This window comes from Grampus griseus (assembly GCF_964374135.1).
Source record: "Grampus griseus genome assembly, chromosome: 8".
Lineage (NCBI taxonomy): Eukaryota > Metazoa > Chordata > Mammalia > Artiodactyla > Delphinidae > Grampus > Grampus griseus.
Window position 1 is genome coordinate 109,497,583 of NC_139002.1, and position 12,597 is coordinate 109,510,179.

At 58.2% G+C, this 12,597-nt stretch overlaps 1 protein-coding gene across 1 annotated transcript in view; it reads left to right on the forward strand.

Moving 5' to 3' along the window:
* Positions 1–11,066, forward strand: part of MOB2 (MOB kinase activator 2) — a 49,798-nt gene extending 38,732 nt beyond the window's left edge. The window contains exons 2-5 of the mRNA XM_082659768.1: positions 1,054–1,214; positions 1,960–2,053; positions 9,631–9,755; positions 10,229–11,066. Coding sequence (XP_082515894.1) covers positions 1,054–1,214; positions 1,960–2,053; positions 9,631–9,755; positions 10,229–10,542 — 694 coding nt within the window. The 3' untranslated portion in view covers positions 10,543–11,066. The remainder of the gene's footprint in view (positions 1–1,053; positions 1,215–1,959; positions 2,054–9,630; positions 9,756–10,228) is intronic.
* Positions 11,067–12,597: the final 1,531 nt, after the last annotated feature.

Consider the following 12,597-nt stretch of genomic DNA (forward strand, 5'->3'; position numbering starts at 1 on the left):
AAGGCAGCCCCTCGGCACACCACTCACTTCGTCCAGCTCGGGCTCCAGCCTGTGGCAGACACGGTGACTCGGGCTGGCGTCCCGGCCGCAGGCTCTGGGCCACTCTGTTGGGCAGTTTTCCTCCTTAGGGGATGCGCCATCTCCTTGGCCTGCCTGGGCCGCACACACCGTGGCCCCGGCTCCGGCCTTGGGGGCAGCTGGCGGGAGGCTGGTTCTGGGGCCGCCGCCTTCTCCGCCGAGGTGGGGCTGAGGCTCCCTCAGCCCCAAAGAGCTTTGCTTCACGGGTTAGGTACTGACACTCGCTGTAGGAGAACAAAGACGTTGCAAAAATACGTATTCGTGCATGTAAAAATAGCCGTAACAGGCCCATCCTGTGCTCTGTGACAGCATGTTTTTAATGGAAAAGAACTGTTTTCCTGACCAAGAAAGATTTAGTGAAAAGTGGCCATTTCATCAAATCTCTGTAACATCTGCTCACGCCTACTTCTGTCTCTGCCTGGAACCTGCACCGTGCACTACTTGGGAGAGAGCACAGGCCAGCGGGCAGGTGTCAGGCGGGTGAGCCATGAGCTCGTGATGACAGGAGGCCTCAGTGGGGTGGCCTGGGGCGTCGGCATACAGTGGGTGCTCAGTAAGGGCGGGCTGCTGGATCATCTGCGCAGCAGGACGCATGGTGGGACTGCACAGAGGCTCACGGCCTGGCCGAGTGGTGCGCATCCCTGTGTCCCTGCAGTGGGACCCCAGGCCCAGGTGGGGGCCAAGAGGGGCTGCAGGGCCGCGGTGTCACGTGTGGCAGGTGAGCCGGCTGGTGTGGCCACCACCCCACACCCTTCGATGGTCCCGGAGCTCCCTGCCCGCCCTGGGTTCCAGGTTTGGGCCCTGGGCCCCTGACGGTGGCAAGGGAGGGCACGGGCGCAGGGCAGCTTCCTCTCACGCCTGGGCCCACAGGAGCAGAAGCACCCGAGGCGTCCCCCGGCATTGCTCGTCTCCCGGGCCGGCCCGCAGCCTCCACGCCTGCATCTGCCGTGACCCCGCGCTCCCTTGTCTCTGCAGGAAGTCCAAAGCCAAGCCCAACGGGAAGAAGCCCGTCGCCGAGGAGAAGAAGGTGTACCTGGAGCCGGAGTACACCAAGTCCAGGATCACCGACTTCGGGTTCAAGGAGCTGGTGGTGCTGCCCCGGGAGATCGACCTCAATGAGTGGCTGGCCAGCAACAGTGCGTGGGGGCGGGCTGGCAGGGCCAGGAGGGCAGCCCCCCGTTTCCCGCAGGACCCCCCGGAGCTGGTGCTCAGCACCGCCCCCCCAACCACCCGTGTCAGCTGGAAGCCGAGGCCTGGGGTGACCAGCCCTGCCAGGCACTCAGGGTCCCCTCAGATGCGGGGACTCAGTGCAGGTCCTGGTCGCACCGGGGGACAGGACACCAGGGCCAGGGGGGCACCGTGGGACAGGAGCATGGCTGCAAGGCCGGCAGTGCTGTGGTGGCGGGAAGGCCATGGCCTATGGGAAGGGTGGCGGACTCACCCCCGCCTGCCGGACAGGCTCAGGGTTCGTGGGATGCCCCATGCAGGGCAAGGCGCCAGCTCTCCTCCTGAGAGCGGTAGGCTTTGTGGCCATGAGCTGGTGCTGCCGCCTGCCTTAGCGGTGTCCCCGATCAGCTGGTGACCATAGAGCAGGGTGTGGTCAAGGGGCTGGGGTGGGAGGTTTGCTGCCCCACCCCTCGTGGAGGGGACTCTGTCTCAGTCCTCGGGCACCCTGCCCCGCTCAGCACCGTCTGGTCCGTGCCGCCCACTCCCGAGGATGATGCTGCGCTGGGGCCTCGGTCTCTGGTCTGAGATAAGCACAGCCCCCACAGCAGGGGCCCGAGGAGAGGGGCTCTGGTCCCCCCGGGCCTGCAGGACGCTGCAGACGCAGAGTGGCGCCCCGGTGTCGTTTTCACGCCCGGCCTTTCTCTTCCCTTCCAGCCACGACGTTCTTCCACCACGTCAACCTCCAGTACAGCACCATCTCAGAGTTCTGCACGGGGGAGGCGTGCCAGACGATGGCCGTGTGCAACACGTGAGTCACTGCCTGGTGCGGCCCTGTCCTGGGGGCTCGGGCAGGCTGTGGCCGTGCCCCCGGCCGCTGCACTCCGTCTTCTCAGACCCCACGCTCGCGGCCTCCGCTCGAGGTCTCCCAGTGGCTCAGTGCCTTCCTCAGCAGGGTCCTCGCCAGGCTGCACCTCCTGTCCTCACGGGCCCGGGGCCTGGCAGGGCGACGGGAAGCAGAGCCCTGCAGAGGTTGGGACCCCAGTGGTGTGGGTCCCTCCGGGGCACGGGTGCTGGGAGCCAGCCAGGGGCTGACAGGACGCGTTCCTGGGGGCAAGGACATTTCCCCAGGACGTGCCCGCTGGGCTTCCTGAGACAGCAGGGCGTGCTTCTCTGCTGTGGCTCCTGGCCCTACCGGCTGATGGCTCTAACCCAGAGCTCCTGCTCTGTGTGGAGGCGGCCCTACCACACCCCACCCGCTGCTGGTCCGTGGAGCTGGTCCGTGGGGCTGGGCCGCCTTGGCACCTTCCCGTGAGGTGACGTCCTGCAGGCCTGGTGCAGGCTGTTCTCTTCTGGAAGCACGTGCCATTCGTTTCCTCAGTAAGCAGGCATCCCTGAGGGGCTCCAGGGTACCCCACTGCCTCTGTGGCAGCTCTTGGAGGCCACATGGATAGGAGAGCCACCACATGGCCCTGAGCTTGCCACCGGCCCAAGTAGCAGAAGCCACAGAAGAGGCCACAGGCAAGAGGCCAGGTCTGCAGGGGCTCATCCCGGGCGGGGTGTGGCTCGGGGGCACAGAAGCTCCTTTCTGACGTCTCCTCTGCAGGCCAGGGGCTGATAGGAGCACATGTGAGCAGTGGGCCTCCACTAGTGGACACGTCAGTGCTGCCGTCCTGAGTTCACCCTGCCTGTAGGCTGCGGGCAGACCCAGCTCAGGCCCAGACATGTGGGCCCTCCTCTTGCTGAGAGCCCACCCAAAGCCTCAGCACAGGCAGAGGGTGGAGTTCCCCCGCCCTTCAGAGGGCACAAGTGCAGAAGACAGCTGCTCTTCACTCCTTACTCACCCAGCGAGACCCATTGATGGTATGCTCAGGTGTCACGTGTGTCCCCAGATAGCCACAGCCAGGCATGGCCCAGGGAGGATGGGGCAGTGCTGGGTGGGCAGTGCTGGGAGCAGGCTTGAGGTGAGCTTGGGCAGGAGAAGAGCATGGGACAGAGTGGCCTCTGTAGAGCAGACGTGGCCACAGCAGCTGGAAGTGGGCAAGGGCAGCGCTGCAGAGCCATGTGTGTGGCGTCCTGGGAGGACGTTTGCCAGCTGTGTGCCTGACCAGGCGGCATCACAGCTGGCCTGTGGGCTGGCGAGTGGGGAAGCCGGGGCCCCTCCGTGGCACCACTGCCCTTCCAGTATTGATGTGTTTGAGAAGAGGCTCCTTGAAAGAGCATAGGATTTGGTGTCAGGCAGATGTGTGTCTAGATGCTGGCTCTGCCATGTGAAACTTGGAAACCTGGGGATTTGGAGAATTCTACTGTTCATTCTTCTCATCTGTAACCTACTTTGTAGGGTTTTTGTAGATTTATATGAATTGATATGCATATAAATGCTTTCCTAGGAATCATTTGAGATCAAGGAATGGAAACACATGAATTAGTTTAATAGGAAAAGGGAGGCCCGTCAGGGTCCACAGAGCCACTTGCTCTCCCGGGACCATCCGGTCCACCCGGCGCCTGGCGTGGGGCTGAGCCCAGGCCAGAGGCCCTTCTCCACCCTGCTGGTGCCTGAAGGACAGAAACCAAAGGCTAATGTTGGAGTCCCAAAAGAAGAGGAGAAAGGGCCATGCCCAAAACATATTTGAAGAAATATGGCTGAAAACTTACCAGGGTTGGTCAAGACACAAAGGAAGCTTAGTGAGCTCCAAGCAGCATAAGCCCAGCGCATCCACCGCAAGCACATAATCAGACTGCCGAAGAGGCTCTACACCTTCAGAGCATCAGAGCCAGCAGCGCCGCCCCTGTGCGGATGCGGTGCCGGCGGCTTCGGCTCTCCTTCCCCCGCTGGGGCGGGAGGAGGCTCCAGAACACCGTTCAGGCGCTGAAGGGAAAGAGCGGCCCCCCGGGGGTCCACGTAATGCTCCTCAAGAATGAAGGCAAAATAGAGACGCTTCTTAGAGGAAGGGGGACCCAAGAGGGTTAACTCGCAGCAGCAGAGCTGCGCAGGGAGCTCTTCACACAGCAAGGAAGTGGCGCTAGAAGGGAAGGCGGGACAGCAGGCTTCGGGGAGAGCAAGAGACGGGAGATGTGATGGGCCGCTCCACTCTCCTTCAGCTCTTTAAAGCGTGTCTGGTGGGTGAGCAAAACCCATCACCCTGTCTGATGGGTCTTCAGCATGTGTGGACGGAACACTGAGACAGTAGTAGTGTCCTGGGGCAGCAGAGAGCCCTGTGTGCTGGTCGGCTCTGTGATTCCACTTGTGGAGGTGATTCTTGGCTCCAGGTACAGCATGGAAAGGTCATATGCATTTTATAATCCTTTGATCAATCTCTTAAAAAAGTTACATAAGTGACATAGTCAAAATCATAATAGATAAATTAAAAGGAAATACTAAAAATAACGCAAAAGAAAGCAGGAAATACAAGGAGTGAAAACAAAGGGAACAAATAGTAAATGATGGTAAACTTAAATTCAGACCGATCAGTAATTACAGTGAATGTCAATGGTGTGAACGTGCCAGTGACAAGACAGATCATAAGAATGGATTTCAGTGTACACAAGAAATTCACTTTTTTTTTTTTTTTTTGCCGTGCCACGTGGCATGTGGGATCTTAGTTCCCCGACCAGGGGTTCGAACCTGCGCCCTCTACAGTGGAAGCGTGGAGTCTTAACCACTGGACCACCAGGGAAGTCCCAAGAAATTCACTAACCTACATTGGTAGGTTAAAAGTGAAAGAATGCGAAAATATATACCAACAAAGATATACCAAATCAGAAGAAAACTAAAGTGGCTATGTTAATACCAAAGTAAACTTCAGAGCAAAAAATAACTAGGGATAAAGAAGAAGATTGCGTTATTTACAAAAGAGTCAATTCATCAAAAGTACTGCCCTTGAATGTGTATGTACCAAACAACAGGGCTTCTACACAAAGCAGATGGACAGAACCAAAGGGAGAAACACACAAAATCACATTATGGTTGGAGATTTCAACATTCCTCTCTTGGTAGTAGACGGAACTAGTAGGCAGAAAGTCAGCAAGAATCTGGAACTAAATAACACCATCAGCCAACTGGACTGAATTGACATTTACACAACACTCCACCCTCGGCAGTAAAACGCACATCCCTTTCAAGTGCACTGGGATTATTCATCAAAATAGTGTAGATCATATCCTGGCTCACAAAACAGACCTTAGCAAACTTTAAAGGATCGGAGTGATACAGAGCAAGTTTTCTGACCATAATTACATTAGAAATCAATAAGAGGACAAATCTCCAAACGTTTAGAAATTAACATACTTTTCAATAGTCCATGGGTCAGAGGGGAAGTCTCAAGGGAAATTAGGAAATGTTTTAAACTGAATGCAAATGAGAATGCAACATATCTGAACTTGTGGGGCGCAGCTAAAGCAAGGGTTAGAGGAAAGTTTATAGGATTAAACCCTTGTTTTAGAAGAAGATCTCAATTCAATCTAAGCTTCCATATTAAGAACCTAGAAAAAAGAAGAGCAAAAAAAAACCCTAAATTGAGCAGAAGGAAAGAAATGGTAAAACAAGAACAGAAATCACTGACGTTGATTTCTGCAAACAGTGGGAAAAGTTCACGAGACCGTAAGCTGACGCCTGAAAGGGTTGGTGAGGTTGGGAACCTTTAGTAACGCTAACAAAGGTAAAGAGAGAAAAGGTTCCGATGATCCGTATAAGGAATGGAAAGGGGACCTGGTGATAAACCCAGGAGATAATGGAGAGACATCACCAAAATCTCCGCGTACATTAAATTTGACAGTTTAGACTAAATGGACCAATTCCTTGGAAGGCACAGAATACCGCAATTTACCCAAGATGGGTCATGCAGTGAGGCAAAAAAAGAAATAGCAGTCCTTCAAATTGGAGAAGAAGAAAATAAAACTGTATTCGCATACAACATGATTGTCTATGTAGGAAAAAAAAAACCCCAAGGATTCTAGCAAAAAGTCTAATGAATACATTAGCAAGGTCAGCACACAAAAATCAATCATAGTTTGTATACTGGCAGTGTACAATTGGAACACGAAATTGATAAGATTATATCATTTACAGTAGCTCCAAGCACAATGAAATACTTAGGTACAGACTTAAGGAAACATGCACAGGACCTTTATGCTGGAAACTACAAAATGCTGATGAGTGGAATCAAAGACTGGCGTGAATGAGAGGCGCACTGTGTTCATGGATGGGAAGACTCAACACACCAGAAGTGTAAATTCATTTATTGCAATCTCAGTTAAGATCCTAGCAGAGTTTTTATTGATAGAAACAAGCTGATTCTAAAATTTATATGGAATAGCAAAGTCACTGGAATAGCTACAGTGATTTTGAAAAAAGAACAGTCAAGTTGGAAGAGTCCCACAGCCTATTTTGAAGATTTACTATAAAACTGTGGTAATCAGGACAGCATGGTGGTGGTGAAGGAAGAGACACAGAGATCAGTGCAACAGAATAGAGTCCAGAAATGGACCCCCACAAACATGGCCCCTTTGATGTTTGACAGATACAAAAGGAATTCAATGGAGAAAGGACAGACTTTTCAACCAGAGCTGTTGGAAAACCCAGTCAGCTGCATGTCCTCTTCTGCCAGAATTAACCTGAAGTGAATTCTAGACATAAAACATGAAACTTCTAGAAGAAAACACAGGAGGAAACCTTCGTGATAGCGTTAGGCGAAGCGTTCTTGGTCGTTGACACGAGCCGCAGTCCATAGGCGAGAAAGAATCCGTAAACTGGGCTTCATCAAAATTTAGAACTTTTGCTCTGAGAAGGACACTGTGAGGAGAACGGGAGGACAGACTGCAGAATAGTCCCATATCCGAGAAAGGACCAGTGCACGGAAGGGACAAAGAGCCCTCACAGCCCATCAGTAAGAAAATCTGGTCACAAGTGGACAAAGGACTTGGACAGATCATGGAAGAGGACCCAAGCAGGGCAGATGAGCACCTGCGAGGCTCTGCCTCACGAGCAGGTGGGGAAGTATGAATTCAGACCGCGCTGCAGGAGCGCCTGATAAAACGCGCCGGGTGCCGGTGAGGATGGAGGGGGTTCTGGCAGGATAGCCGCTCCGAGAACGTGTTGATGGTTTCTCAGGAAACAAGGCGTTCACCTACCGTGGGCCCAGCTGTCCCACTCCTGGGCGTCCACCCTGGAGAAACGAGAACTAGTGCTCATACAAACACCTGCCCGGGAGGGTTTTAACAGCCTGACCCGTAATTGCCCCAAACAGGAGGCCACACACATGTCCTTCGGCAGGTGAATGTCTGGACAGACTGGCGCGTCCACAAGGTGTCCATCTCAGTGGCATGGATCGCAGAGCCCGGCCCAGGACATCGCGTGGCATTCCTGAGGACACGTCACTAGTGTGCTGGGGACTGACCAGCAGGCCGGGGGCCAGGGTGGGAGCTGTGCCCCGTTGTGGGTCCTCTATTTGGGTTAAAATGCATAAGACTGCATGCCCAAACCAGTCAGCTTTACTGTGTGACAGTTCAAAAATAAAATGAAAATGAAGAAGAGGAACGTTGAAAGCAGAGTGTTCCAGCTGTCACGCAGGCGGGGCGACCACAGTGCCCCGAAGGGGCTGGTCTCTCTGGGCCTGACATCATGAAAATGTTTCCCGTTTTCTAGCTCCGGTGGTTTTTTCTGAGTGTGGCACCCGGGGCCAGTCGCATCCAGCACCAAGCAGGGTGGGGAATCGCTGGGGCCGGTGTCTGACCTCTGGCTGGGGCCCCTCCCGAGCTGGTCCGGGGACCCCAGGGGCTGTTGTGAGGAGAGGGACGATTCATTTGTCCTTTCACTGAGCATGTCCTCAGATGGTGCCGATGTCCGGGCCGGGGAAGGACGGGCAGCAGGGCCACCCTGTGGTGGGGAGGGCCCTGGATCCCTGCTGGGGACCGGCAGGGAGCTTGGCAAGCTTCTTGGGGCTTTGTCTGACCAACTCGGGGGCCTGGTGGGGCAGCCTCGTCTCCCTGCGGGGCCAGCAGTGCCTAGGGGCAGCCTGGGAGCAGGCGTGGCAGGGAGGGCTCTGCTGAGGTGGCACTGAAGTGTAGTCTGCCTGCTAGTGGGTGGGAGGAGCAGGGGTGGCAGTGGGCGGGGCCTGATACCCAGTGGCAGTCAGGGCTGTGTCCCCTTGTCCACTGAAGGTTGGCCTTTTTCCTGGTGGCCTGTCCATTTGTGTGTGGGCTGTTTTCCCTGTCTTGCAGCCTGACCCCCACCCAGCCCTGCCAGGGGCACAAATAAGCTAACCGGTCCTGGGGGCAGGGAAGAGCCTTGGTTCCTGCTAGAGGCAGTGGGGGGCAGGGGCGCGGTGGGCAGCAGGGCTGCCTTGAGGTCACGTGGGCAGGCTGTGCCTTTTTATTTTGGCTGGAGTCAGGCTGGCCACGAGAGATGGGGACCTGCTGTCCTGACGACAGGCCTGGCAAGGTGGTGGAGGTGGGTGAGCCCACGTGGCTGTCACCCAGGGGTGCTTAGTGAGCTCAGGAAATCAGGGCAGGGTGCTCAGAGCCAGCCTGGGGTGCTGGCCTGGGATAAGGTGGGATGGTGAGGTGTTGGGGGAACCTGGTCTAAGCCAGTTCTGAAGCCAAGTAACGTCATCTAAATGGGGGCGGGGATGCTGGGCGGAGGTCTCCATGAAGACCTGCTGGCTGGGGCAGGGTTGTGGCAGGGTTGGCGGCTAGGCCACGGAAGGGGGTGCTCTGGTCACTCGCTCGCTCACTGACAGATGCAGCCTGTGTCCCCCCAGCCCCCGCTGTGGGCTCTGGTGCAGCTCTTGGCGAGCCAGCCTTAAGGTACAGGGCCTGCTGTTGGGAAGACTGGAGCCCTTGGTGGGAAGGATGCTGGTGGCTGCAGGGGGAGCCCACCAGGGGTTTGTGTTTGTTCTGCTGGAGGATAGGTCATGTTTACATGAGCTAGGAGACGCGCTTGGTTTCACGGCTGGGCTTACGCAGTAAGAAGAACACCCAGGTGTCCACACCCCGAACACCCTGGCCCAGGGCAGCCTGAGGACTGTCTGCCCGACACCCACCCCCGTGTACGGGGCAGGCTGAGGTCTTTGGGGGGCGTCCAGGGGCCAGATTCCCATGTACAGAGGCCTCCTCAGCACCCGGCCCAGGGCAAAGGTTTGACCTCTATTGGTGGCAGCCGGGATGCTACTGAGGCTCGAGGCCCAGCTGACAAGTCACAGCAGGGCCTCCGGGAAGGGGTAGGCACAGAGCGTGGACACATCTAACATAATGCGTAAAACAACACGCGTTCCTTTGAGAGGACGAAGCCTGAGGCCACGTGTAGAGCAGAAGGTGCGCGTTGGTTTCCTGATGCTGTGCACAGCCAGCTCTCCTGGCCGCGGGCGTCACCGCCCCCCTCTGTCCCCACAGACAGTACTACTGGTATGATGAGCGGGGCAAGAAGGTGAAGTGCACGGCCCCCCAGTACGTCGACTTTGTCATGAGCTCCGTGCAGAAGCTGGTGACCGACGAGGACGTGTTCCCCACAAAATACGGTGCGTGGCCCCTCCCACCCCAGGCTCTGGGACCTGCGGCCTCCACTACCCCGCCTCCCCCCATGGCCAGGCCCTCGAGGTCCCCTTGCCGGGGAGGGGGGGCTTGCAGCTGTCGAGCAGCACCCCCAGCTGTGCACAGCCCTGAGCAGGCCCGGCGGGGCCCCAGACCCATCCTGAGCTGCCCAGGGCAGCACCTGGCCGACAGGAGGTGCCCGTCTCCCGGGTCCCCCCTCCTCTGCGGCCCAGGCCACAGAGAGCGCCCCGGGCGCCTGTCCCGGCTTTAGGCCATGCGCGGCGGGGTCGCGGGCCCCTCGTCACAGAGGCACCCAGTACAGCTCGGCGAGCAGCCACCCTCGCGGCCCCGCCCCGGGTGCTGGGTCACTCAGGTGTTGCGGTGGGCGGCTCCGTGAGGGCTGCGGGGTCGGGGGGCGGCGCCGTGGGGCCAGGGCGGGCTGACGGCCACCTCCCCGCAGGCCGCGAGTTCCCCAGCTCCTTCGAGTCCCTGGTGAAGAAGATCTGCAAGTACCTGTTCCACGTGCTGGCGCACATCTACTCGTCGCACTTCAAGGAGACCCTGGCGCTCGAGCTGCACGGACACTTGAACACGCTCTACGTGCATTTCATCCTCTTTGCCCGCGAGTTCAACCTGCTCGACCCCAAAGAGACGGCGGTCATGGACGACCTGACGGAGGTGCTGTGCGGCGGCGGCGGCGGCGGCGGGGGCCGCGGGGGCGGGGACGGGGCGGGCGGGGCGGCGGGCGCACAGAACCACGTGAAGGAGAGGTGAGCCCGGCCGCCCGCGTGCGGAGAGGCGGCGCGCGGAGTGTGGGCGCGGGCGCTCTGTGCCGCCGGCACCGAGAACTTTGGGACTCCGCTCGTCTGCTCAGCAGACACTTAGGGACCGCCCCCGTCCAAGTCCCCTTCTGTGGGTCCGTCTCTCCCGGTCTTCTGCGCCTGCCCCGCCACCTGGCTCGGCCTCCGGGGAGACACGCGACAGGCGGGGCTCCTTCCCCCGAGGTGGGGACCGCAGGCTTCGCTTCCACCGTGTTTCGTCTTGGTTAGGGCTGGGGGTGGCCTTCTCCTCCTCTCTCCCGCTTGGTCTGGACCTCGGCTGTTGGTGGCTCAGGGCGGGTGGGGAGGGGGAGGCTGCAGAGCACCGAGCTGCGGCCCTGTCTCCCTGCGCTGCCCCCGCTGCCCAGGAGGGGCCCCCTGGGCTGCCCGGCTCGGATCCCGGTGCCCTGGCGGGCGGCTTGTGCGGAGACGCGGTCGGGGGCAGGGGGAGAGCCTGGCTTCCCTGTGCGGGTGTAATAAAAAGACTTCTCTCAGGTCAGCGCCTGCGTGTGTCCTCAGCGTCTCGGTGCCCTCTGGTCTGGCCACACACCCCTCTCCTCTGCCCTTCCCCGCCCCTCTGCGCCCCTGGGGCAGCGCCCTCCCCTGCAGCCCGGGCGGTGGAGCCCTCTCGCTGACCAAGGCTGTGCTGGCCAGGGGCAGGTGCCACCCTTCTTGCAGGGGCCGACCACAGGCCCCCCTGCTGAACGTGTCTGCGGGGGACGGGGGCTGTGCTTTGTGTCTCGAGTCTCCAGGGGCCCTTGACCACTCACTCCCTGTGCTGTGCCCTCTCCACGCAGGCGGCAGGGACCCTAGAGGGTGGGCTGGAGTCGGCTGGGGGTGCTTCCCAGGCAGCCCGCCCGTCCCAGGGGCTCTGCTGCAGGGACCACCTCTGGACAGGGCAGCACTGCCTGAGGGGTGGGCATAGGGAGAGCTCGAGAGAGGGGTGTGTGCTGCAGCGCAGGCTGGGCAGGGTGGCCGTGGCACGAACAACCCTGGAGCTTGTCCAGCCCCCTGTGGGCAGAGGTGAGGGGCTTCTGTGGGGCCCTGTCCCCCGACCCTGCACCTGGCATCTTCTGCCTGTTCTACCATCGTAGTTTGGAAGTAGATAACTTTCCTAGGTCCACAGGCTCAACGTGGAAAGGAATTTTGTGCTAGGGTGGATCATACTCGAAGTTTCACTTTTACCTGATTCAGATGATTTAGATGAGATTTGGGGTTTGACTTGAAACCATAATGGGTTGAGACTTCTGGAGACCTCAGGATCGGGGGGTGTTTTACACGTGAGGTAGATGTGGGACTTGCTAGAGGGCAGTCTGCGGTAAGCAGACTAATGCGCACCTCCCCCCGCCAAAAGAAAGAGAGTCCACAGCCTAATGCCTGGAAACTCAACATGTTACCTTCCATAGCGAAGGGGGAGTAAAGCTGCAGGTGGAAGTAAGGTTGCTAATGAGCTGAACTTGAGATGGAGAGATTATCTGGGCCCAGTGTAATCACAAGGTTCCTCAAAACTGGGAGGGGGCAGAAGAGGGAGAAGCAGAGAGATGGCAGGGTGAGAAGGGCTCATCTGATGTTGCTGGCTTTGAAGACCGAGGAAGGGGCTGCGAGCCAGGGGTGCAGGCGGCCTCAAGAAGCTGGAAAAGACAAGGAAATGGATTTCCCCAGGGCCTCCAGAAGGAACGCAGCCCTGCCAGCACCTTGATTGTAGCCAGTGAGACCCAGTTCTCGGCGTCCAGATGTTAAGATGGCACATTTGTGTGGTTTTAAGCCACTTGGTTTTTGGTAACTTGTTACAGCAGCAGTAGGGGACTCATACATCTGTGAGCCGGGCCATGGAACTCTCACAGGGTCATTCTGAGGGCCCACAGAGATGATCCACTTCACCCAGGGCCTGACTCCAAGGATGAGTGTGACAGACGGCAGTGCTTGGGCTTGTGACTAACAGCATAGACCCCGCAATCCCACCTGAGGCCCCGAGGCCGGCACTTGGCTCCCCTCCCTCGTGTGTGTCCGT